Consider the following 27967-nt stretch of genomic DNA (forward strand, 5'->3'; position numbering starts at 1 on the left):
TCACTGGTACTCTGTTAAGTCACACACATTATGAGACTGAGCTAAATTTGACAATCCAGGCAAATATCAGCGGGTCCCATGACTGCCAGATAATAAATCAGTCTTTTGAAATACTGTCAAGGAAATCTGGGTCAATATGGTGTGGAAATAAAGAAGCACTGTGAGCTAGGCCTCATATAATGTAGACTGCTCTATTGTACCCATCTAATAAGAAATGAAGTGACTTTCATGTGATGTTGTCCCAGTTGCACACTCAGCCAGTGCTGGAAAACAATCACAGCTCCATTTCTTCTCAAAAAAAAATACTTATTTAATAAAATCATTTAAAGGAAATACTGGCTAAATGTTATAAATAGATGATATTTTATGAATACTATGATGTCATGTGGTGGTATTCATATAAGATTATATTTACATAATTATATTTATATAATTTTAAGCAATGCACCAACTATTTGTTTTTGTTATTATTTATACACTGATACATAAATCGTAGAAGGAAAAAACGTGCACTGTTTCTCACATTCCTGTACAGAAAAACTTCCTAAAAATCTCTGGGGGTATGTTAAAAAAATAGAACATGGTTTCAGGAACTTAAAGGAACAACTGGAATGTCACTGGGAACAGACACAATTAACTAAATTATATAAGATCATACTGAACTCCACTGCAGTCAGGAACCACAGTATCGTCACTAAAAGATCAATAAACAACCAGTCTATGCACTTCCTACCAAGCCAACTACTGATGTTTGTCACGGTTTCTGGGTTTTGGTGGGTGTTTTGATCATGTTTAGGATTTTGGTTTTTGTCATGTTTAGTTCGGTGTTCTTGGTTTATAGTTATGTTCATGCTTTAGCTTTCAGTTTTGTCATGTTTGGTTTTCCCTCTTGTTTTCCTGTGATTTCTGTTCTGCCTCATTAGATCACCTGGCCTGATTAGTAATCCACTTCACCTGTGTCTTGTTACTCCCTCTGTGTATAAGTACTCCTGGTTTTCGGTCATTCATTGTCAGATCCTCATTTGGTCATGTGTAGTTTTTGTTCACTGGATTTATCCTTGTCGTGTGTCGTTCCCTGTCTTCGTTTTGGGAAATAAACCTTTTTACTTGCACCGAATCTGCCTCCTGCCTGACTGCCTGCATTTGGGTCCTCACCTCCACCTCCGACTGTTACACGTGACAGATGTTTGGAGATTTCATTCTCATCATGTCATCTATGGACATGAATATACTATTGCTGTTTCAGACTACATAAAAGCCATTTATCGTATTACCTTACTTCAGGCATGTCAAACTGGTCCAGCAAAGGGCCGTGTGGCTGCAGGTTTTTGTTCCAGCCAGCCAAGAGCACACAGTTTGACCAATCAGCTGTCTGAAGACTGAGATCAGTTGATTGAATCAGTCAAATCTGGTGTGCTGCTGCTTGGTTGGAACAAAAACCTGCAGCCACACGGCCCTTTGCTGGACCAGTTTGACATATGTGCCTTACTTCATAGAAGCCCTTTGTGTTATCTGGGACATCAATCCATTCAGACATGCTGCAAACAAATAGCTTGAAAGAGCTTTTGTCAAATATCATTCAAATAAAGGAAAAATTAATTAATGGAGACTCCGGGTTTCTGACAAGCCATATGTACCCACTTATAACTCAGTCTCAGATATCCTACATTAGTCTTTAAAATCACAATCTTCACAGCAACAACACTTAATTCACTTAATATGGTATTCAACAGTTTTATTTCAAGTTTGCTTGTGCTTAACAAAACACATACAGTTCTGTAAAGCTGCTTTGTATTTTATATGTTATGTGTTAAATATATATATGTAAACATATACAGATGTTATGTATGTACTATTGGATGGATGGACGGATGGATGGATAGATGGATGGATGGGTTTATTTCTTGTTACCCTAGTTTACAACATTGAGGTTTTTTTTAAAAACCTAGACCTGATGATTCAATCACTTTTAAAGAGTAATGACTCATATACCTATTTGCTGCACTCATCAGACAGGAAAATAAATGGGACTGTGTTGGACCTGGACCAGGCTGAACTCTAGAGGAAATCTGGGTCATACATATCACCTCATTAAAATGAGAACAGGCCATCCAGCTGACATTCAGACAGTGCCTAAAGCAGTTTGGAGCTTTACTGTGAACTGATGCAGAAAAGTGGATTCTGAAGGGAGAACTCACTCCAGTAAATCTGGATACGTAGGACACTTGGAATCGGCTCACTAAACATTTATGCATATCTAGGCCACATGTGGTTTGCCTGAAATGACTTGGGGACAGAACAATTTGATTATAAGGGCCACTGCAAAACACATCTGTTCCTTAGGATAAATTATCTGTTGTAGTAATAAGTCACATGTAGTGTGTGTAAAGATGTTCATTCTGTATATCTGCTGTATCTTAGCTTTAACATCATCCATGTTTTATAAAATGGATACAGCATTTAAGATTTTTATCTATCACAATTTGTTTCACCAATGCTGTACGGTTTTACAAACAGCATCCTCTAAAAACCTGCTGCCAGTTTCACACCAAACAAGATGCAAAACATACCTGCACTAAACGTACTGACACAAGTAAAGTATGTCCTAATGTAAAAAGAGAGAACACTGGCTACTGACTTAAATTACAGCTGAATTTGTAATTAGTTAACTGTCACAGTTTCTCATATGAGCTGCTTCCATTAGTACAATCTTGTATCCTCCTTCATCAAAGGGGTGACCAATATATTCTGATCAGATTATGTGACCCTGCTCATGAGCTAAGCTTTAGGTTTAACATAAACAGCTCTGCTTTTATATCACCAAAATAATAAGCCTTTTTTTAGTCTCTACTCATTGTTATATTTAAAATCACCTGTGTCAATTTAGCAAAATAAAAAATAAAAAACACACACAAGAAAGGAAAAATAAACAAGTGCTAAATGTTTTACTTTAGAAGATGCATGTTTTCTTGGTTTTAACATTAAAGTTACAGTGTGTAACTTATTTGGCTTTTTGTTAGCAAAAATCAAGTAACATAAATACGTATTTTGCCAAAGTCTAATCACAATCACAATCACATCCAAATGAAAGTGTTCTCGTAGCTAAGAATGAGTTATTTACAAATACATAGGAGGTGACGCACCCAACTGGAAGCTGCCATGTTGCATCGCCATATTTGAATACGGTAGCCGAAAGAGGACAAATTTGGTAGCCTTACGTGTTTTACCTGCGAATCCCTACGTGTTTCTGGGGGAGGGGTGAACAAGCAAAGACGACCGTGGATCATTCAGCTTGCCAGTTTATACTGAAATGGAGGACCATCCATACTCTTTGCCCCGCAAGATGGAGGAAAAATAAGCCAAGCAAAGAAAAAGAAATAATAACCGGGAGCAAACGAGCGTGTACATCGGTGGAGCATTTACCATATGGGGGTAATTGATGAAGGAGAGGGACTTCACAACTGACACCAAGGTTACAAGCTTTCTGCTGGATAAGTAAGTTAATTCAGTCTAACAGTGAAGTTTATTTTGGTTATGTTAGAAACGGGGCGGGGTAGTCCAGCAACTACTTTATCCTCCAGTTTAAGTCGAATCATTTACTGTTACTTGCTATATAAAACAGCAGAAACGGCTAATTTGTTAGCCTACAGTAGAAAAGTCATACCAGTAGGCAACCTTGCGGTCCTTTCAGACGTATTTTCCGAGAGCTTTACCTCATGTTTCATAATTTATTTCAGTTGATTTGTCAATGGGGGTGGGGGTAGCTGTCCTCTTCTTGTCAGACAGAATAGACCAAAGTAATACCAGTTTCTCATTGTGATTTATCAATAGAACCGCAAGCATTCTAATGTAAAAATATCTGATAATTATTTCGACTCAATACATCACCCACCTCCCTTGATAAATCAGCTGAAATACAGAGTAATGTTACAGCACGGGATCTTCCTCTTGCAGCGCCGACAGGTCCACTGCCCCTGCAGTAACATAACAGAATTATGTATCGTTCTGTACCTCATCACCTGACCGGACACTTAAACTTCTGCGAGATGTTGACATTTTCCCATTTATGACTCTCTGCGGCTTCCGTAGTTGTAATAACGCGCTTAAACAGTGAGGTTCCAGTAGAGCACTACTCGGTTGCTTGCATTACATTAGTGCACCACTAGAAGGGAGTAATTATTACACACTGGGGCTTTGATAAAGGGGGACAAAAAGAAAAGTCATGTTACAAAAGCTCTCACTGAAAATGGAGGTCAGCATGTGTAACATCTGCCTGACTAATGAGTTAATTGTGGGAAATGACAATAATGAGGATTTTCCTCCTGCACTCTTTATAGCACACAACAACTTCATTAGAATTCAAATTAGAATAAACTGTGCAGGGCTGCTGGCAGCGCAGTACTCACGGCTGGGAGTGTGCTGTTTCATAACGTTCAAAAGCATGGCTGAGGTCGTGCTTGTTGTTCATGTAACACTGGGTACACAGGTCATAGTCGAAGCACACTTTGCACTTCCATCGCATTCCCATGATGCCATGCTTCTTGCAGCTGTCACAGATGATATTAGAGTGGCGCACCCCTGTAGGAGAGAAAGAAGAAGTTAAGGAGATTTCTGTTTTGTTTCTTTGAAATTGTTGTTTTTCTTTATAACTTGTCATGACCTGTACATTACATAATACACTCTCATTTCCCTCCCTGATAAAAGTCACAGAAACATTTAAGGCATACGTCACATCCTTCCTGATGTTACTTATAAGAGCGGCTCATGTCAAGATGGCAATGAACTGAAGCAGAAACAGCATGACAAAAATACAGCCACCCCCTTGGTTCCTCATCTCTTCTCCTCTTCTTTCGCTCCATTAATTGAAGGGCAAACTTCTCAGGCAGAAAAATGTTGCTTTAAATGGAGCAAAATGCTAATGAGTACTGCATTAATGTGTGTGTCATTCAAGTGCAAAAGGAACTGGATGGTTGATAACTAGAGATGATCTTAACTGTATTGTCTCTACAAAAATGGACTTGGCAAAGCCTTTGTGACGTGTGTGATTAAGAAAAAAAATGTTACCATCACAGTTAATGGATCTGTGAGTAGGATTTTTTTTTTTTTTGGTAATGTTTATTTGGATGTTTTAAAAAAATAATAATTTTTTCCCCTCTATGTACCTAAATAGTTTTTAGTGTGTCTAAGACATTTCCATTGTCACAGGTTTCTTCCTAAAACTCCTCAAAAAAGACAAAAAAAGAAACTACAAAACAAACTGACCCACCTGAGCTCCTTTTATTCACTTGGCCCCACCGACTAGGCACAATTGGTTCATCCAAAAGACAAAAAGACTAAATAAATAACCAAAAACTAATGCTGGACTTCAGTTACAACCAGTGGTCTGCTAGTGCAGCCTGGGTCATTAATATATTAGTTTATGGTAAAGCAAAATGATTAAAAACACATATAAAATAAAGTAATAATAAAAAGGATTTAAAATATCAAGGGCAGGCATATATACAAGATGCCTCCCTTGGCAGAGTAAATCTTTCAGGCACAATTTGGCACAGAGACTACCATTCTGTATTTCATGACACTGGATAGGGCAGGGTTAATAAAATAAAATAAAATAAAATAAAATAAAATAAAACTTCAGCAAGCTAATAGAAAGGAAAATTAACACATATTTTGAAAATGTTTGTTTCTTTAACCACAAGATTATATTATATACAAAAACCCATTTCAAGAAAAAGTCACAACATTGTGCACAGACTTCATTCCTATTTGACCAAAGCACCATGCCTACTTTTGCAGAACAATGCAGGATGTGGTCGTCACACCTCACAATGCAACAGCAGTGGCAAGTGTCAACTGGATGAATGAAAGCATGGATGAATGAAAAGCTACCAAGTGAACACCACTGGTTGCACTACTGTGGATGAGATGCATGACAGTAATAGTGGTGTGGTGATATAGCAATAACAGAGTGGAGAGAAATTAGCATGTGACAGGTGTGTGTACATAGGTGCACTGTGATTGCAGTAAGGCTGTGTGAGGGAGCCGCTCCATCAGAGACATGCAAAAGCTTTGTCTGTTTTACTATTTTAAAAAAGTTATTGAATATGGCTCAATTCGTTAACAATATAGTTAAAAACTACAAGTTTTAATATGACTGGTTTTCAGTACTTACCAATTTGAGCATTGTCATAAAGCAGCAGGTCATAAGCACCCTGGTAGCCAGTACGGTAATTGGTTCGTGTACCACTGTCCCACTGTACTACCACAGTCTTATCTGGGGTGGTAGTGCTGCCCTGGCGCCCGATCTCCACCACAGTGCCCACATGCCCCTCACCATCATCTTGGTTTCCCCACTTCCAGTCCAGGCCTCGCACCACACGCATGCCCACCTCCATGCTGCCTCTGTTGGGGCCTGGCCTACAGGCTGAGGGCAAAAGCCGGGGCCTGGCAGCAGTGTCTCTTCCGCCGCTGCTGCGCCTCCGGAGCTTCTTGGTTGCAGAGCTGGATCGCGCGGATGGTACTGCAGGCAGGGATGGCACCAGGGTTGTTTCTGGGAACAGATCAGGGGTGACTGGAAGTAAAAGAAAAATTCAATGAGACCTCGAGAAAAAACTCTGCAGTGACAGCAGAACACGGCAAGAAGAAATAAAGTCAACAAAGTAAAAAGAAATAATTCAAATGTACCTAGAAGTAGGTTCTTCACTTAAATTTTAATCACAAAAAAGTTTTTATTTTCTTCTAATCCATTCTACTATCTTCACACAAGTAAATAGCAAAACCTGTATTGTTTCACACAACCTGCGCACATCTGATAGTGGTTACTAAGGGAATCATTGAGTAACAAGCCATATGTTTCATTCGTTTCAGAGCAGAATTTTTCTCTTGGCTGGTGGATCATTCACTGGAGGCCTTGCTGTGTGTCATGGCACACTTCTGGAGAGAGCAGCTGGACACGACCGCTACGCCCTGCTGCGCTAATCAAGCCCTGACCTGACACACACACACACACACACTTGTATTTACATCCTTAACAGGATCCTCTGGCATCATACATTTATTTCATCAAATTAAACCTTTAGGAGATGTTATGTGTCCTCTTAAATCAAATATTAAGAGGATAACCTCCGCCTTATGATCCTCTATATGGAATTTTTAACTAAAAAGTTAGATTTTTTTTCTCTCAAGAAAATGTAACTGTAAAAACGACAATTACTCTCCGCAATGAGCACAAAACATTCCAAAATTCTCTTGGTTACATCCCAAAATTTTTAATGAAAAGCACCGACAAAAAAACTTAAAACAATTAATCTTATCAAAAGGACAGAAAAACAACAAATGTTTCACACCCGTGACTGATTGCACCAGTGGTTTAAATGAATGCTGCTGAGTGTTAGAAACAGGAACTAATACTGAAAGGAAGCTGCATTACCAGTATGTTGAAGTTGAGTCAGCAATATGGAATTAATTTTGCTGAAAAGCATGAACATCTAATTATAATCATTTATCACATGTGACACATCCAAAATATTTCCGTCATACTCTACAGTAATTTGAGTTTATAACATCATGGCCTGTGAGTGTGCTGTATCTGTGTGGAAAACAGTATGTATGTAAATGTGAAGCACAGTGTAACATTTCTGCAAGAAGACTGCCCGTAACAATACTAGGGCTGTCATACCAGGGCCTGTAGATAACCATCTGTCTGCCTTTAAGCGTCTTCATAAAAACATACAATAAAAAATAAATTAATAAAAAAATAATAATGTTTGCTGTTATTAAACATATGGCATTAGGGAAAACAAACAATGCCTTGGAAAAAAAGATTGGAGAACACATCCTAATAGTAAAGTCTGGTACCTACTCACAACAACCCATGAGGCTTCATGTGCTGCAGTGGAAAGAAAGAAAATAAACTTCTTAAATAGGGTATTGTGAATATGAAAAAAAAACATTTTATAAATATGCTGACTTCTGTTGTCCAGCAATATTAAGAAGCCAGCTCAGCAATTAATGAACATCCAAAGTGTGTTAGAAGTGAGAACGGTATATCAGGCAACCATCACACTACCATGTGGCTCCTGAAGAGGACCAACATGTTTTGAAGAACCTTCCTCTGAGATATGTTAAAAATGCATTCTTTATAAATCTTAACTATGCACAGGAGGAACAAAACAGGCCTGCTTCATGTCATAAATTAAATCTTCATTAGTCACATTTTCACCAAATGCAATTTTGACAAGACTAACACAATGACAGTGGAAGGTATGCAGCTTAGAATTTGGGATCAATAAGCAAGCTCACACCAACAGACAAAATAAATTGAATGACCAGGTGTTGATAGATTTAGAACCTTAAATCAAATAATTTTTTATGTGTTTGCCAATGTAATCAAAAGGCATAAAACAGCGAAAGAACATTAACAGCAGCTCTTCCTGGATGACTGCTTATAAGGTAACCAAAAAATATTAGAAGTACAGACACACAGACACAAAACATTTATGCTGAAACGAAGTGCCATCAGACCTTAAGAAGATGAAACCCACACTCAACCCAGCCCAGGGTGAAAACTACCGGCCAGTCTTACTGCTTCTGTTCATGTCTAAACTATTAGAGCATGCTGTCTTCAGTCAGGTCTCACAGTTTCTCCAAGGCAACAACCTGTTCGATCTATATCAGTCTGGTTATAGATAAGGCCAAACTACTGAAACTGCTCTCCTGTCAGTTACTGATTCCCTACGACTTGCCAGATCCGCTAGTCAATCCTTATACTGCTGGACCTGTCCGCTGCCTTTGACACAGTCAACAATAAGATCCTCCTCTCCACATTCTCAGAGCTTGGCATCTCAGGATCTGTCCTCTCGTGGTTTATGTCCTACCTAACAGGGAGATCCTTCAGAGTATTTTCGCATGGGGGAGTGTTCAGATCACATGGGCTGACAACAGGGGTGCCTCAGTGCTCTGTGCTTGGCACCTCTTCTCTTTTCACAATACACCTCCTCACTCGCTGCAGTCATTAGCTCTCATGGCTTCTCCTACAACTGCTATGCAGATGACATGCAGCTTTTCCTTTCCACCTGACAACCCAACCGTCTCAATGCAAATATCAGCATGCTTTGCTGATATCTCCGCATGGATGAAGGAACGCCACCTTCAGCTAAATGTGTCCTCTAAGATCAAGCTTATTGTCTTTCCAGCCAATCCTTCCTTACCGCCACAGATAAGCATGCAGCTTGACTATCACGCTTGTGCCTACGTCTTCTACCAGGAATCTTGGTGTCATGATAGACAACCAGCTGACCCTTAAGGACCATGTTGCCTCAGTTTCCCGGCCTTGCCGATTCACTCTCTACACCATCAGAAGGGTCAGACCCTGCCTGACTGAACGCACGGCACAGCTCTTGGTTCAGGCTCTGGTCATTTCACGCATTGACTACTACAACTCCTTACTGGCAGGCCTGCCTGCATGCTTAGTTAAACCTCTGCAGCTGATCCAGAATGCAGCAGCACATCTGGTCTTCAACCAGCCCAAAAGAGCTCATGTCACTCCGCTGCTAATCGTTCTCCATTGGCTTCCAGTTGCAGCACGCATCAAATTCAAAGCTCTGCTTCTGGCTTACAAACAATAACCCAAACGGCTCCTGTCTACCTTCACTCCTTAATCTAGAGCTACACACCCTCTCAACAGTTACGCTCAGCCAGTGAAAGACGCCTAGTCCTCCCACCGCAACGTGGTGCCAAATCAGTAGCTAGACTCTTCTCCTCTGTTGTTCTCCAGTGGTGCAATGATCTACTGAACTCTTCTCAATCCACAGAGTCCTTATCCACTTTTAAGAGCAAGCTAAAGACTCAGCTGTTTAAGGAGTATTTCCGCTCTTAACTTTTCAACTCATCGGAATGAGTTAAAAAGATTTGTCCCACTCTTTGGCACAACTCAGCTCTGAATAAGTTGCGTGCACTTATGCCCAAGATGACAAATGTGATGAAATTGTGATCTCATTATTAAACAAAGGACTATTATACAGGGGAAAAAAGCACTGCCTCTAGCACTACACAATAGCACCTGGGTCCAACTGGACCAACAGCAGTCTGACTACCACTTAATTATGATGTCCCCTCCTGTTTGAATTCTTGCTTGTGTTGTTCTCACTCTCAGATGTAAGTCGCTTTGCAGAAAAGCGTCTGACAAATGACTGTAGAAGAGGGTGATGATAACACATTTCCCAGTTAATCATCTTTAGGTTCATCTAATGGAAAGTGACAACTGTTTTGTGGACCAAATGTAGCAAATAATCTAATTTAAGATATCTGTAAGTTTCTGTTATTGTTGTGTTTTGTTTTGTTTTTTTTTTTTGTTGTTGTTTTTTACCTTTATTATACCAAGCAAGACAGATTAAGAACAAATTCTTATTTACAACTGCAGCCTGCCAAAAAGCAAGGTCTTTTGAAGGAGAGGGTAAAAGAGGCTATAAAAAAAACACAATACAAATTCAATCTAAAACATAGGATCTAAACACCAGACTAAGTAAAAAAATTTACAAGATATTTACAAAGGCACAGACAAAGATTGCACACACCATAGTGGCCAACAGGACAGGTTAGCAATCCGGGGGGGCAGCAAAATCCTTTTTTTTCACCTGATAGTATAGTAGTTTAGCCTATAACATTATAAAAACACGGCAAGTATATGTCTGAAAGCAACTGAGATTACAATTGCATGCTTTTCAAGATAAAAGTTTATTTTGCTATTAATGTCACCTGATTAGGCTTGGAAACATATGTAAGGCTAGGGATCAACGGAGGCATGAGCTACATTATTGTCTACAAATGACATTTTAGTTACTTTTATGCACTAAAACAATATATTTGTCACCTAACATTACATCATGCACACAAACGAGCAGTGGCAGCTTACAAGAAGAGCCCAGCATTTTTATATGAATAAATATGGGTATACAAGTGATAGCTGAGACAATCATAAACAAGCTGTAATTTACCCACAAGTGTCTACATTTGAATCAATATGTAATTATTTTAATTTATAATTCTGAAGTAGCCTACTTTAAAGCATAGTAAAGCAAAGTGGTATATAATGGTATTTTATTTAACGTGGAACTTTTATTTTGCAGTACCATTTTTAATTTGCTCGTTTTATTTCGGGTTCTTATATTTAAATAAAGGGGCATGGTTATCTGTAGCCTTCCACACCCCCCAGTTGCTGATCTTGGATAAAAGAGTACTTTCTATTCCTGCTGATTTCTGTCATGACAAGTTGTCCTTCTTTGTGACAAATATGCAGTACAATATGTTATCAATAACCTGGCAATTATTTTAAGCTACTAATAATTATCAACTACCCTTGGTCATGCCAGGGCCAACTGACCGACTGTAGTGTGCTTTTCCAGCGGCATCTTCCATCTTTGCTCTGGAGATTTTTCCACATCCTACCAGTGTTGCCCAGTCTACATTGACATACCAATCTACAATATTAACTGCCTGCCCATTCATCATTTACACTTCTTTTATCCACTTCAGGGTCACGGACTAATAACTAATTACTTAAATTCCTGAGCGGATGATGCTCTAAGATCAGCAGGGCTAGGCACCGGGGGGTGTGACTGACCAGAAAGAAGGGAAAGGCAGACTGATCGGGCACGCTTTATGTGAGCCAAACTATTGACTAATAGAATCCACAGTTCACTTCTCGAAGTGGAGCACTGCGGACAAACACAGACAAATAACCACAACCCCATATTTGAACATAAAAAACCCAAAATAAAAAGAGTGAAAAAATTGGACTGCCAAATAAAAGTTCCACATAAAATAAAAAACCATTATCAAATAAAAGCGATAAAAAAATTTTTTAAAAAGCATATATAAATAAATAAAAGCATTTACAAATAGATAAATTAAAAAATGAACAAATAAATTAATAAATATATTAAATAAATTAATTAATATGTGTCAATAAATAAATAATCATTGAAAATGTACATTTATTAATTTATTTTGTATTTATTTCATGGGATATTCTTTTTAATTTTAGTATTTATTTGTTTAATTATGTATAAAAACTGCTCTCCATAAACTGCCAGCTACTACTGGCAGCTCGTTCATTTACCCCTGTCCAGTTTAATGGCAGCTGGCTCCTTCTCAATAGGCAGGACCCAGTCCTGACAACTAACAGCTAACCCATAGTCATTCAGCCTGGGGAGCAGCTGAAAGCAACTACTACCCCCCAGTTAATTTCTTTTCATAGCTTGTGCTAATTTGTAATGCCAACCATTTCTCACACCACATGCTAGGTAGCCATACAGCCCCTTCATGAAATAATCACGAGTTCTACCTTGCAGTGCAAAAAATTCCACTTTTAAATGGTTGTGGTAGATAACTTCCAGGAACTATAACGTGATAGAGGTCAGGTTGCTGAAAAAATGGTCTGGTTAGCAAGATTCGGACTACTGGAAAAATAAGATCCTTCTGCATAAAACTACTATTACAAGCGTGTTTCTCTTTTTTGAGGCTTGGGCAATGTTTGCGGTGATAATATCTTTTTCCAACACTGCAGATAAGCCAGAACACATGTAAAAACATGCCATGAGCTCTTCAAACCCACATATGACCACCCCTCTAACTCCACCCACTCTATAGCCCACTCAGTGTGTTTTCCAGCAATGTGAACACTGATATCTTATCAGTATTAAATAAACCAGTACTGGCAAGTAGACACAACATGGGAGAATTTGTGGATGGCTCTACCTACACATCTAGGCCTGTTCCTATGTTTTTGCCTCTACAAATCTTCCACAATCGGGAACTGTGGCAAAAGTACGTATGTATGTATTACACACACACACACACACACACACACACAATGATATTTAATCCATGTTCCATTGAAAGTCCATTGAAAAGTGATTTGAATGTAGATAGTTGCAGTGCAGTAAAAGTGGAGGGGTTGTAATGGAGAAAGCTCTGTCTCCCCAGGTTTTTGTATTGTAGCTAATGATCATGTTAGCAAGGAAACACAACTTCAATTAAGCTTTGTTTGCTTTTCAAAAACTCCTGGATAAAATAATAGGCAACCATATAGTGGTGCATATCTTTAATCCTTAAAACACGCAGTCAGAAAAAATCTGGGTATAAAGACAAATTACTAATTATAGGTGACATTCTCTCATAACACTGCAAGGTAATAGCTATTTAGACTGAACAAGAGCAGCTGCAGCCTGACCTCTGTTGTTCCAGAGGTTGGCTCTTCAGTGTACATTCCTTTGACATTTTTCTCTGTGTGTGCATGTCTGTGCGTGAGATGACCAGGCCACCTGTGTTGCTGAAATGTCACTGCCAATCTGCAACCAAAGGCTAAAACAGGTGGGATTACAGCTCTCTGCCTACAATAACAGATGGGTTGGCTTCCGCCATACACACTGCTGAGGGCCGGTCTGTGAGGGCAACTTCAGCTTCTTTCAATAAATGGCCACAGGAAATAGCAGTTTTGTTTGTTTTTTTTTTAAATCCAAGATTAAATTTTTAAGCTTGTTTTAAATTGCAAACCTTTAAAACACACACATGTATATTAAAAGCATCGGTATAGTGTGTTTATTTCTAACTGTGGGATTGTACCATTGGACTATTTGTGCCATAGAGAAATATGTTTTTGCAATGTAAAGCTGGTCAGTACTTCCCTGAAAAATGTGACTCGGTGCAAAATGTCGGGTCAACCTGTAGACTAAAAACTTCCAAATAAAACACTGCTACCGGGTTTTGATCCAACCAGCTCAACAAGGCCAAAATCTCCAAGAAAGCAAACAAGTGCAAAATAGTTAGAGGACTGAAAACAATCTGTGATTATGAAAATGTTTAATAACCATTATGCAGTAATTATGGTACAAAAGACTGCTTCCATGTTTAACTTTGACAATTTGATAAGTTTAAGGTGATCAGCCCTATGACATGACAAAACTTGTACAAATAACAGATAGCTGATAGAAATTATCTGGAATGCTTTACCCAATCAGGAAAATAAATAAATAAGAGTTATGCCACATGATGACGATCACTGAGCAGCTTCCACATCAAAAGTATTATTAAGGACAGACCCAGTGCCATGGGAAATATGCCACAGTGTGAAACAGCAAAGACTTGGCTGAATGCCCTCTAACACATGGTCTAACTGGCTTTTTTCCTTATTTCTACTCCTACTTTGAATAAGAGGGTTTTTTTTCTTTCATTTCTTCTATCAACCCACTCTAAGTGGATGTAAATACGTAGCACACACACATTTTCATAACTTAGTTAAGAGTCTTATCAGAAATGACAAAAACCTGCTAACACTAACTCATGTCAAACGCATCTGGTGTTCTGAGGACTGGGGAAAAATCAATAAGGAGTTTGAATAAAAAATACATACAAAAATGTCTTCAGCATGTGGTGTTAAGCCTGACAGAAATTTCTATTGTGAATTTCAATCAAATTAGTAATGTATTGAGATATACTGTATACACTAATAAGATATATCAAAGAGAATGTTTGTTAGTGTGAAATGTGAAAAGCAAATGTAATCCTCACTTGTAAATAGACAACAGTTCACTAAACAGACCAACTTCATTCAAAACGCGCTTTAAAAGCAACAAAGTTAGTTGCCACAATGTGCACATTACATTAAAACTATTAAAATAAATAACATACAAACAACATTTTTAATAATAGGTAAATAAAAAAAAATTAAATAATCTAAAATCAGATCAAAATAAAATTAGATCAAACTAAAATCACATTTAATAAGTCAGTCATGTCGTTCTCATTCATAAGCAAACTTAAGGGTACATTCACAGCGGTCTTTATGATTCGAATCCTAGTTCTTTCACTCGAAAAGTCCGCTTCGTTTGGGGTTTTATTGACGAGCAAACAAATTCAGATTCGAATCAAAGAAGCAGATGATGCATGTGGGGGGTGAAAGGCGGCTCTGGATGGGAAAAATAGCTCGCGGTCAGACGTGGAAGAATTCTCTAACAGTTCTGATAGAAGTTGTTCTGCATTAATTAATAGAGTTTTCTTTTTTTGTTGTGTCCCGTCTTCTTTTTCAGTAATTCTTGGTGCAGCGCCACAACTGGCGGAGAGTGGAACACATTATTTAATAAGTAGTGCAGTGTGAACCGATCTCGAACTGAGTCCTCAATCAGACTAATCACTCAGAATTTTTCAGCAAACATAAACCTTTCATGTACACACTCACAAATTCTTCTCTGGAAACATATAGCCTACTGTAAATTTGATGGGATTATCATATTGAATTATCAGGGATTATAATACTCAAGACCTGTCCAGGGTGTACCCTGCCTCTCACATGCTAAATGCTGGGTTAGGCTCCAGCTTCCCCGTGACCCTTAATTGGATGAAGCAGTATAGATAATGTATGGATGGATATAATACTCACTCCCCATGATCTTCAGTCCACTATTGAACATGCTGGCTGCTGTTTTCCAGTTTACTGTCACAGCAAAAGCTTAGCAGTGCTGTTATCCCAAGCTGACCAGAGGTACCATCTGAAATCACCACCGCTATGAAGCAGTCATCCCACTAACAGGGGAATAAACCCTTTCTGGCACAATCCTGGTGTTTGGTTAGCTGTGAACTTTGATCTTTGTTTTGGGACATTCTGTTTCTTTTTTTCCTTTTTTTTTCTTCTTTCCTGGTAAGTTTTTTTTGTCTGACAGATGTTACTCAAGGACTGTGCAAACTTGATGCTTTATCTGGGGTGAAAAAGAAAAAAAAAGTGGCTGAGAAAGGCAAACAAAGGAAGAGTGCTGATCGTACAGGAGGACTGTGTTTCAGGTTAATACATTACTCAAAATAATAATGGGCACTGTCATGCAAAAGGGAGGAAGCTTTGATCGTGTCTTGTTTAAAATGTCAGTATCTTGTCAAAGAAGATTGATTCACACAAATCTATGTCCAAACAACTCCACCTAACTCGGCACTATAGCTCCGCCTTAAGTAAAAGATCATTTAAAAAGTCAATATTGATGTCACATGTTGCTATTTGTGTATTAAGCCTTAGATTTGCAGTAACTTCACCTGGAACACATCAAGGCTTATACAGTCTGTACCTGTACCATTTTATTCAGTGTTTAAAAGATTCATTATTTTGCAAAGTATCTTAATTACCAAGCATACAATAGTTACTTATAACACCTTTAACACACACTGATTTAATTATCTAAAACAAAAACAAAACCTAGTATTTGAGTCAGGTCAAACATTTTAGTCTGTTAGATTATCAACCAGTCTGTAACACAAGTCCTGACCCACAAAGCCTGAACTGATTTTAACATAAAACACATGCTGGGCCAGGTAAAGAAACATTTTACAAAAAAAAACTGTAAGTGGAAATGTATCTAGTTTGAGGTTAATAAAGACAAAATGGAGGTAACTTTTTTTTTTTAAATTGGAATGTAAATAAATATATATATTTGAAATTAAGCCTGTGTATTTTATGTTTTAAATTAGACATTTGTGACCGTTACTGTTTACCATACCTTCTGTGACATAAGTGAATCCAACCAGAGCAAATGTGTGGGGCTTTCTGCTCCATTTCTCACTATTATTATTATGTTGCATGTGCTTCTATTAGAATTAATTAATAACAAGTTGTGAATCTTAAATATTAAATCATTCATTAATGTCTTGTCAATATGATCACAGGCAATTATTTTAAGTCAAATAATCCATGATGCAATCCATGATGCAATTTCAAAATAATTAAAAATATTCCACTGGCTGATGTACAAATTTCATTTTGGACTGATAAAATGAATTGTCACATGTGTGATGTAGGTGTGTTCTGATGATAGCTCATGTGGTTACTCTTGTAAAAATCTGTTTTACCTAAAAGTAACACACTGCAAGATAAATGCTCCTGCTGTTATCTAGACCAAATAACTAATGCCATTATTGTTAGGGCTTCCAATAAAGTCAAATGCTTCGTAACTTGCCTCTTAACAAAGAGAAACTGGGGTACCTGCTATGAAAAATGCAAACATTAAAAATGCAAACTGCAAGCTCAACTTTGACATAATAAATTGTGTCTGCAGGTAGAGATTGGTTTAAAGATTTCTCGCTTATTTGATCATCAGAGGTCTGTTAGACAAACACTGACAGCAGCAGCCAAGGCAAACAGATATCTGCTTGCTTAGCATATCTTCTAGCTCTACTACAGACTGTACTGACATGTGGCACATTTGTAGTAGCATGGCCATGGACTCATACCAAATGCATGCTTGTTGCCTTTGCACTTCTTACTTTTCTGGGAATATAAGACTGAAATCAGCATATGTGACTACTGTGACAGACTTATAAGATCTTAGCAGTCATATTTCATTATGGCTCATCAACTCTGAAATTCTAATCACATTGTTGATTTTTTTTTAAAGATTCAAACTGAGAAGAACAACCTATGTTGCTGTATCTACAAATAAGAACAGAATCATCACGTATATCAAACACATGCCAGCCTTATTCCAGTAGATATGATAAAAAAAAACTGCATCATTTAATTAATAAAACATGTTTTGTTTAGCTGCTTTACCTGTTGGTAAAGTGATGAGCAGCAGGGTGAACAGAGAGACGGAGAACAAGAGAGAGGACCTAGCTCCGACCTCCGGCTACATATGCATCAGATGAAGAAAAAAATAGGTGTCTCACTAGCTGCAACCAAGATTAAAAATAAAAAAAGAAATAACAAATTTAAGGGAAAAAAATGCTCTTCAGGGCTGTAGCCTTGTTGTGTAGCTCTCTCTGAATGAACCGGCCAAGGAGGAAGACATACGGGGGGCGGAGGAGTAAGGCAGCCAGGCCGGCATTCCAAGGATATGATATACAGTTGCAAGTGGTCTTACAGAAACAGCATCCTGCTAAATAGACAAACAGATTGATGGTAGAGGATCAGAGCTGAAGGAGGAAGAAGGGAAAGAGCCTTACTGCTGGAGGATGCAGCCAGCATTTAGTCCTTTGTGCGTTGTGTCAGCAAGGATTACCACGGTGAAGGAGGAGGAGAGGAGAGGGAGGAGGATGGCCAGGGAGAGTGGCTGCCCGATGAGCACTGCATTCAGCTTGACGTTCCCTTGCTTTCGTGTAAAAACTGGCCAGTGGGCTTTGCTCTGTACAGGCTTCCTCTGATGCTATATTCCATCACTGGTGCATGTGACCATCAACAACACGCGTGTAAAGCTGACACATTGTCTTCACATCCCAATATGTATAAACACATGCGCATCAAACTCTGCATAAGGATGTACAGCCGTCTTCCTTTCATAGCCCGTGGGGACACCATTCGCCCTACTTCCAATGAGCAGACAAGCAGAGGACAGAGGGGAAAGGGGAGGGGCATACATTTGGGGGGCAGGGTCTGGATCTCTTTGGATGGGGGGTGGGGGGGGTGGAGGGGCGCTCATGGAGAAAAAGGGGGTGGGGATGAAAATTATTTTGATGAATGGACACCTGCCACAGACCTCATTTTCTGCTGTAAACTGGTTTGTGCAACTGCTGCTGTTGGGAGAGATAGCTCACATCTCCTTCAGGTTCATGCACATAACAAAGAGGAGGGAGATTGTGTGTTTCCCAATGCTTTCCTAGCCTTGAACTGCTCTCTTAATGTGGCCACCAGTGTGAGTGACAACAATAAGCCTTTAAAAAGCAGCTAAAATGATGCTGATACTTGCCCACACAATTAAATATACAGCTGATACTGATAGGACATGAAAAGCCAGTGAATGAATGGGTACTTAGGAAATGGTTGAGACAGAAGCTTATAATCAGGTTGATTATACCACTCCCCTGTCTACTATACAAAGCCACTGCTGTCCATGTAACGGACATGTTTGTCCTGAAAATACTGTGTAAAAAGAGCCATTTGTTCACACAATTCCTCTTCAAACAGATAACAACACAAACATTTGATCAGACATCAGTCATCACAATGAGAAGATAGATTAAAGTTGTTGTTTTTTTAAGCCAGGAAAAAATAAAAATATAGAAAATGGAATCTGAAAGGTATGTTTGATGTATCAACTATTGTACCAGAAGTAAACCATTCAGAACCTTGTAGGAATATCAGAAAGGAGCAGGAAAGTTGCAGCACTGGATAATCAAATCTGTTGAGTTAAACACTGGATTAAATTTATGTCTAGTCTACTCTGAGCAAGAAGTCCTTATTGCTCTGGACAAACCCAAAGCATTTATGCTTTAAGAATTTTCATGTAATACCATAAAAACAGACCAGTCAGACCAGTATTAATATGCCCAACACTTAGCAAATAAATCTTTTAAAAAAAGAAACTATTTATATTTGCAAAAGTTTGAAGAATCTGGACCTGCTGCTTTGGCTTTAGGTATTTCTTGAACTGCTGTACCAAGTGGCAGTGCGTCGAATTTTCATGCCTTCAGCATAATTGCTGGGATGATGCATTTTCAGGTGATTAAACAAATTAGTTGAGTTTCACATTTTGCTGTTTACCAACGGACGGCAAAGTTTGCACATTGTACAAATCTGTTCCTCACCATTTTTACAGAATCTAAACCACTTCCATATTACTGACGTAGTGGGGCTTTGTTTTAGTCAGCAACTTTGACAGTTTGGGAAGGTTCAGTGAGTTCAGTTTCCGCTTTCGTGGCTCTTTTTGACCATACTCATTCTCTCCTACATTTCTGCTCAGTTTCCTTCCTCAGTCCATTGGCAGGACACTGCATTGTTTTAAGTCCAAAAAGTCCTAAACTGAATTTTCCAAATACTTTCAGTTTCATTAAGTCTTTACTTTTAAATCAGTTGAGGTCCACTGCACCAAAAGATGAAACCAAACAAAGAGTGACATAGACACCCCAATGTGGGAGATGTATGTATGCTACCGTGTCCAGACTGAGGAGACTAGTGTCAGGTGCAATGCAACCTGTAGAGCAATTATGCATTTAGTCAGAAATTAAGCTTTTAGCTACCTGAATCCCATAATACTACTTCATAAGACAAGATGTAAAACTAGCTATGAAACACTTTGGAAAACCGTACTGGTGGCAGCTATTATCAATCTAGTCTTTTCAATATTGCGTCACTCTGACAGCCATAAATGCATTTTCTTGTAAAGTTTAGATTATACATGTTTCCAAAGTTATGTGGGATTGATGGGAACATGACTATTGCAAACAAGCTGTCACTAAACTAGCAAGGCAAGGCTAATTTATCTGTATAGCACAATTTATGTACAAGACAATTCAAAGTGCTTTAAGTAAAACATTAAAAGCATTACAGTGGGGTGCAGGAAGCAATAAAAAGGCTATTAAAAACAAACTTAAAAAAATAAAAGTGATTAAATAAAAAGATAAAGAAAAGCAATTAAAAATAAGCACTGTTGCACTGACTTTCCAAATTGCAGAGTAAGTCAATACAATATTTTCCCAAATCTTTTATCAAATTAAATCAACTGATTAACTCTGTCTCTCCAGATTACCAGTCATTTCTGTAGCGAAAACCTGAATGAGTTCAAGCTTCGTTACTGTAATGTAAACTGTAGTCCAAACAGTACAAACACTGCAGATGGCAAAAACTTCTTAAGTAAGTGTGGTTGAGGCTACTTTCATCTATGACCATTTGCAGCACCTGCATAAACCAGCTGTACCCATTCGTCATCAATACCAACCAGAAAAAGACAGCTGTAAGGGGTTAGATCTCATATTATAACGTAATAATAGTTGCACAAGTTAACATAAAAACAACAAAAATAGACCCAGTTAAGTCTAGACAGTTATTTCTCAACCATCGCTCTGGTCATTTATAAAATGAGTTTTTAGTCCTTTTACTTTCTCTTAAGAAATCTGACTCTACGACGTTCTTATAATACAATGCCATGGAAAGAACGAGCTACCCGGTGACGGCAGGTAAAGCACCAGAACCATGACACCCCAGCAGTCATTCATTCATCCATGGTTAGCTTACTAAAATCTCGGTAACAGCCTATTCTTTCAAGAAGAGACAGCGACAGACCCTTACAAGTGCTGAACGGCTTCTGACAATTTATTGGACTGACTAATACACAGAACTCAAAGGCATTTCTATTTATAGCATAAACGTCCGTTTCTAAAATTAACAGCCGACGTTAGCCGTTAGTTCAAGCAGCTCCCTATCGATCACTAAAAATATCGCTATTATGATCATGAGACTTTAAAAAAATAAGAATAATAAATAACAGTGTCTTTCGTTTATGATTAGACAACTTGCTATTATGTACATCTAATATGATGCATGTTTGTTCTACCATAACTTGTACCATTCGCTGACATTCAAACGGCAAATTAAAAACAGTATTCTGTGTGGCTTTATAAGCATGGTAGGACTGTACGTAACACTAGCTTGTCTAACGTTGACGCTAGCTAGCTAACTAATGTTTGGCCAACCTGTACTGATATAAAAATAGCTTCTTTCATGTTCTAGCTACTTACCCAATCTTTGACACGAATGTTTACTTTGTTGTAAAATGAAATTCCATATTGCTGTCTACTACCAACGCTGACATGATTTGTTTTGGGACAAATAAGTATTTACTTGACTGAAAGGTTTTGCTGCACATAGCCATGACAACACGCCCATGCATTGCGTCACTGAGAATGCTGCTTTCACGTGCTACTCGTAATAAACAAAACAAATGCGCGATTTGTTTTATTATGTATTGTTTCTATTATTTGTTTGGTTGTATCGTTTATGCTTTCTTATTATTATTGATGAAGCTGATTTTTTTAGTTTCGTGTGTTATTACATTTTAATAATAATCATCCAAATTTAATAATACTTCAAAAATGATCTTATCAAAGTATTTAATTTACTATATGTCGATTGATCAACTAATATTGATCAATACTTTTAAAAAAAAGTAGAACTCTGTAGATTATTACAGGAATTTTGTATTAAAACATGGAAAACAATTTATGAACATAATTATGAAAAACTCCATGGCTGCAATGAAGAGAGAATATACAACGTACAAATAAATGGATAAATAAACATAGACATATCATGCTCACAGCATAAGCTGAGGAACGAAAATGCCTAAAAATGTATTACATGTCCCCAAATATTTACTACTCTCGGTCTTCTTTGGGTCTTGGCAGTCATCGGTATGCCTGTCTCTCTCCTTATTTTTCTTGTTCAACATGACCTTAAATGAGCTGGAAGTGTTACATTCCTGACTGTGAGATTATCGTGGGCATGTCTGTAGTTCAGTTTAAATGGGGGGTGTGGCTGCCCCCTTCTTTAGGACTTGCCTTCAGAAGGGCCGCTGTCCCGTTAAACATCACAGAATGAATACGCTCAGACACTAATATAAAAAGGTAAAATTATCACATGACGTTTACAAAATAATAACGACATAAAATAAACAAATAAATAAACTACCGGGTTCCCTGTGAAATAGTAATTCAAATAAATTAGTTTAAAAAATTTTCATGATACCTCTTAAATTATGTGGCTTCCCTTGATGTTGCTCTCTTTTATTGGCCTGACTTTTTTTTTCTTTCCCAGAGGATGGTATAATGATTTCATGGAGACACAATAATATGCCAGTTGTTCTACAACAAACCAGACATGTTGTCCAAATACAGATGTGTGTATGAATAATTAAATATTACACTAAATAGCTCATCTAAAGGAGAGAGAAAAAAATGGTCTCACAGATGGGGCATTTAACAACATGTAACATCTGTCTGTGCGTGTTCATTTAACAGTTGTTCCATACTGCCATCTACTGTTTTTGTTCATTGATAAACTTGGCTTGTTAAATGAGACAGCAATTTTAATTGAAAAGGGATTTAAAAGGGTTTAATTTCCACTCATGGTGTCTTGAATAAAAACAGAGCTCTACATATGGAGCTAAACTATAAAAAGACTTATCCTTTAATTAAACAAGGCCTTGTCTTCTTCATGTCATGTTTTAGGTATGTCATGTTTTCTGCTTTTAGAAACTCGGAACCTTAAGTCTGAGAGTCCCTGCTCCCTTTACCACCTTTATTCATTTAATCAGTTCATTAAATGACCCACTGTTTTCAAATTATTATAAAAGTTTTCAAAACTGGGCACATTTCAGTGATTTTTTGGGAGCTTAACAAGATATTGCGGTCTTGTTGTTGTGTTATCTTGGAGTAGCAATTGTATGTTTTAGAATAAATTATATTTATTTTTTATTTCACTTCACTAATTTAGACTTTTTTCTCTTTATTACAAAAACTTCTATCAAAATTGAAATGAAATGTTTTAATGCAAAAATAAAAGGAGGGGATGATGAATATTTTCGCACGCTCATTTCCCACCACCTGTAAATTAAAAGTAATGGCAAAATATCTCAGAATTATGAAAATTTATTTCTTTTAATCTCATAATTAGTATGTTTTATTTCATCATAATGACTTTTTATTTGAATCTCATAATTATGACTGAGTCTCATAAATATTACTTTAAATCTCAAACTTATGACTTTTCAATCTAATGATTACGAGTTCTAGCCTATTTATGCTCGATGCAGACTGACGGAATTAGTCTTAAAATTATTACATTAAGTTTCATAAATATGAGATACTTTGTCAATAGTTTTATTTCCAATGGCGGGAATGGGCTTCAATGAGAACTGAAAATGAGTAAAAAGGCAGCCAATGTCAGAAGAAACACCATAAAGGCCTTCAGAAAGCCTGGAGAACTACTGGTTAAGACCAGTTTAAGAAATTACCAAAAAAGAATCTAGCTCCTTGGAAGAAAATATAAAGAAATGCAAGATGGCTGAACACTTTTAATCATTATTGTTCTGTTGAAAGGAAATGTCTGCATAATGGGAGGTACTCAGGAAGTATGGTTGTCCATACCAACCGGTTTGAAGTTAATATAAAATCCAGTTTAATAATTATCTATCTAATCTGCCTAACCCTTTTGTTTTATATTTTATTAACATTTTCTCCATGGTTTTGCAGACTGTCAAACCCTTGTAACATTTATAGGCTAAAATAATAAATCAATAATAAAAAAGACATGCAAATCAGCATCAGTGAGCTTTATTACAATCTGATAAAATACCATTAGGTTCTCCAAAAATAAAACATGACCAAATTAACTTAATGTAGCATAAGACACAAAGCTCGGTAATGATAGTTTATTGTTTTTAGATGTCAATATGTATTTTGTCTTTACAAACTTCAAATATGGCAAATGCAGGTTAATCGTGGGTCCTCAAATGATGAATATGTTGCCTTCCCCTTTAAAATGACACTGACGATCCTTACTTTTACCAACACATTGTAAAAGGCTTAATACTGCAAAGCAACCTGCCTCATTTTGTCACAGAGCAGCATCTAAACTAAATCTGTTCCGTTTTTAAGTTACACAATAAATTAAAGCCAACAAAAGCCTTCAGAAAGCTTCGTACAAATACAAAGAGGTACATAAACTAGTCTGTAATAAAAGAAAATTTGAAATGCCAAATCTGAATCACAGCAATGGCAAGCTGCTGGGAGGTGCCAGAATGATTCCAAACACATAGAAAAGTCCCATGAGGAGGTTGAGCTTGGCTGTTTTCTGGGGGATCTTGGCATAGCACCGACTCCTGAACTGCTTCTCCAGGGGGAAGGCCATGGGCAGTGTGAGCAGAGGTAGCGCCATGCTGATGGTGTAACGGGTGGCAAGGATGCAAAACAGCACATAAGGAGCGAAGAGCAAGAGGTTGTAGAGCACATAAGATAGTGTAGGGCCTATGAGGATGGCCAGGGTGACAATGCCTGCTTGCTTGTCAGAGTCCATGTCTCTTGTGTTGTTGCTGTGGAGGATAGCTTCTGTGTTGAGGGCCAGCGGGACGGCGTATACCAGCGGCAGCACCGAGAGGTACCCAACCTGCACAGCGTGGGCGAACATGACAGCCAGAGGGCCGAAGGTTATGAGGATTACTACGTCTCCCAGAGCCACGTACTTGAGGCCGATGCCTGGGGGGTGGGGGAAAATAAATAAATAAACACATTTAACCTTGTGATTAATAGCTGTCAACAAGAAAAGCAGCCAAAAACATCCACATTCTGATGTCAAAAACATTTCACTTACAACTCATCACATGAACAATAAGCAGTTTTCACTTCTAGTGAATAAACATGGCCATTTCTTCACAATATGGAAAATAAAATAAAAATGAGAAAAGAAAATACAAATTTCTTCAGCACATGGGAAAATAATCATAGTCTACTAAACTGAAACAAGTTCCTGTGGAACTTTCTCCTGTTTTCTCTTGCATATGCCCCAAGTGACATGCTTTGTGACTTCCTCCTCAGTGTTTTGGTTCTGGCTCACTCCTGCTACCCTGTTCATTTACAGTAATGCATTACGCTGAGTGTAAGGCAGACACCACTGTCTGTTAACACTACACAGCCTAGTGTATTCAAGCCAAACCAGGTAATAGACCTGATGCACATTTTCTGAATGGAAATCCAACTACTGTTAACTTTTGCCCTTCACTAGGATTAGAAATGTGTTATGCTTACACTCCTGCTATTATTTACCAGCTGCTATTATTCCCCACATCAGTATTTTACTACAATCATCAAGATGAAGTGATATCGGAAGCAACTTAAAAGTAAAATGTATATTCCTATATTGACTGAGCTGACCAAAAAACTGTGAGGCACCAATTCAAGAAACTCTGGTTTTTGTTTGACTCACCTCCGGTGTACAAAAAAGAGCTGGAAAGTCCCCCAAAGTAAATAAGGGCTAAGTGCTCCAGCCTAAGTGTAGACAGGAAGAAGAGCAGAGTGGCGCACAAGCAACCCAAAGAATATAGCAGAGCGCCAAACATGACAACGTCCTGTGGCGCCAAAATTTCATCTACAAGAGTTCTGTCATCGCTCTTCTTGTGGTCAATTCCTTTGGAGAAGTCATAGTAGGTGTTTACAAGATTCCCTGCCCCATGGACTACGAGGACAGCCACTGCACACACCATAAGGACGACCAAGTCCACAGAACCCTCCAGTTTGTATGCCAAAGCGCTGCCAAGGACTACAGGCGTGAGCGAGGTGCTGAAGCTCCACGGTCTCAGTGCTAGCACATACGCTGCACATTTATGTTTGACATCTGAGGCAACGCGGGCCATCCGAGAAATATGGTTAGTGGCAGAAGGGTTATTTTGTTCTGAGTTATTCACACCAGTCTGCCACTGTTGGCCATTATGACCATTTGATCCAGCCAGTACAAATGTCTCTGCCCTGCTTTGCCTCTGCTCTTTAGCCATTCCTCTGCAGGGGGTCTACACCTTCAGCAAAACTCCAAAGTGTTGATTTGGTGTTCCTGTGGAGATAAAAACATATCAGGGGGGTTAGAAGGATGTGACCTTAGATGTGATAGTTGCAATTCATATCATATCATTGAGTGGCAGTCTTCATTGATTCAAAAACTAAGATGAAAGTGCCTTCTTGTGTACTTACCTGACAGGAATTGTCTGCTGTACTGCAGGACTCTAACAGTAGCGAAAAAGAGTTTGTGTGTATATAATTTCTGAATAATTTTGGAATGTTTAGCGTCGTACTAATATTCTTTTACATGTTTTTGTTGCACTTTAAGTTACACTTAAGTCGTATTGTGTCATTTTCATCATTTTGACACTTTTCATGTTACCCATCTTTTGTTTAAGACAACAAGAAACCTCCCCCCCGACGCCTCGGGTTCATGGACCGGTGCCCAGTAGGATCACTAGGTAATCTCTCCACGCAAATGCGGAGTTTATTACTTCTTTAAATAACCTGCCAATTATAAGCTTCCTAAGATTCTTAGTCTCGTTTCATTTTCCAAACTGTTTCGTTTTAAGTTTAAATATTTGTAGCACGACAAATACACTGCGAGCTGAAAGCGAGGGCTTTTTAAGTCTACGGTCAGCCACTTTAAATAAAACTAATGTTAAGGCCAATTACTAGTAGACCTGGTTTTTGTCTAATACCACTAACATCCAAGAGTTGACAAAATCACATACAGGAGAAGCCAACACACATGACACTAAGAGTCTAGGAACGACAGACTACCTGAGGCTAACTATTGAGATTATGGGATTAGAGCTAATGGCTATCCGAGCTAACGTTCACGGCACAGGGACAGACGGGAGGAAATGTCTGACAACAACAACTCTTACCTGCTACGTCTTCAGTATACGACACAAACTCAGTTTCTCTACACTTACAAACATATTTCTGAGCACACTGAGCCTGGCGCTGCGAGAGTCAGTAGGAGAGATTACGTGTCAACTTAGAGGGTACGTGACTGGCTGGCCATTGGAAACCGTTTTGCACCTGACAGGCGCCATTTCCTCCACCGCGGGTGCAACGTCATGTAGAGGTCGAGCAAATCGTGTCTCATACAAATGGTTCCGCCTTCACTTTGTTTCCGTTACTAGATTTTGGTACTCACATGGTTCGTTGTATAAGTTGTTATCAAAAATATTTGCCAGTTAATAAAAAAACGTTTAGTAAAGAAAAGAAGGGAAAAACGTTAAGCCAAATTCCAACTAAAGAATTATACCAAGTTTGATAGAAATTATAGAAGTAGGGATAAGAGAGAATTGACAATGAGCCTTAATAATTGAAAATTAAAAACAAATATTAAAGGTGTGTATAACCACAGTCCTCATCCCCTGCCCCAAAACAAGTATATTTCTTAGTCACTTGAGCATAGAAGCTTCCTATCCCTCTACTGGAGCCCACAAGGATCCAGTGTTTGCTGCAGGCGGTTTCCAGAAACATTGCTCAGACTGCTTATCTAGTGCAAAGTGTAGATAAGGTCAGACTGAGTCTATGTGTACATATTTGACACACTACCCAGAGCTGTGAAAGCAGAAATCCACTCAGTGAAAGCGGAAGAAATGAAAAGTTTCAGGTTCCCACTCAAAGCCACTAAGCTCAGGTTTTGACAACAAAGATT

At 38.3% G+C, this 27967-nt stretch overlaps 2 protein-coding genes across 5 annotated transcripts in view; both read right to left on the minus strand.

The window, feature by feature from the left end:
- mib2 (MIB E3 ubiquitin protein ligase 2) overlaps positions 1-21617 on the minus strand; it is a 42956-nt gene extending 21339 nt beyond the window's left edge. The window contains exons 1-3 of one of the 3 annotated variants that reach the window (XM_042003040.1): positions 21487-21617; positions 6173-6571; positions 4407-4578 (exon numbers count right to left, since the gene is read on the minus strand). In XM_042003040.1, coding sequence (XP_041858974.1) covers positions 4407-4578; positions 6173-6395 — 395 coding nt within the window. In that variant the 5' untranslated portion in view covers positions 6396-6571; positions 21487-21617. Of the gene's footprint in view, positions 1-4406; positions 4579-6172; positions 6572-15436; positions 15644-17979; positions 18278-21486 lie in introns of those variants that run through there. The other 2 variants (XM_042003039.1, XM_042003038.1) reach the window with 2 other exon arrangements.
- Positions 21618-24062: 2445 nt separating this feature from the next.
- On the minus strand, positions 24063-27389 carry ubiad1 (UbiA prenyltransferase domain containing 1). 2 transcript variants are annotated; one of them, XM_042004853.1, is made up of 3 exons: positions 27183-27389; positions 25727-26347; positions 24063-24999 (listed from the first exon to the last, which is right to left on the minus strand). In XM_042004853.1, the coding sequence occupies exons 2-3, from the start codon at positions 26289-26291 to the stop codon at positions 24512-24514; spliced, it is 1053 nt and encodes a 350-aa protein (XP_041860787.1). In that variant the 5' UTR covers positions 26292-26347; positions 27183-27389; the 3' UTR covers positions 24063-24511. The 2 variants fall into 2 exon arrangements, with proteins under 2 accessions (XP_041860787.1, XP_041860788.1); XM_042004854.1 differs by lacking the exon at positions 27183-27389 and adding an exon at positions 26485-27176.
- Between the last annotated feature and the right edge of the window lie 578 nt (positions 27390-27967).

This window comes from Melanotaenia boesemani, chromosome 13 (genome assembly GCF_017639745.1).
Source record: "Melanotaenia boesemani isolate fMelBoe1 chromosome 13, fMelBoe1.pri, whole genome shotgun sequence".
Classification (NCBI taxonomy): Eukaryota; Metazoa; Chordata; class Actinopteri; order Atheriniformes; family Melanotaeniidae; genus Melanotaenia; species Melanotaenia boesemani.

Excerpts from the sequence above, each read along its gene's own strand:
- ubiad1 (XM_042004853.1), bottom strand. The coding sequence starts at position 26,291 with ATGGCTAAAGAGCAGAGGCAAAGCAGGGCAGAGACATTTGTACTGGCT. Across the intron at positions 25,000-25,726 it reads CTCTTTTTTGTACACCGGAG|GCATCGGCCTCAAGTACGTG; the intron begins GTGAGTCAAACA and ends CCCACCCCCCAG.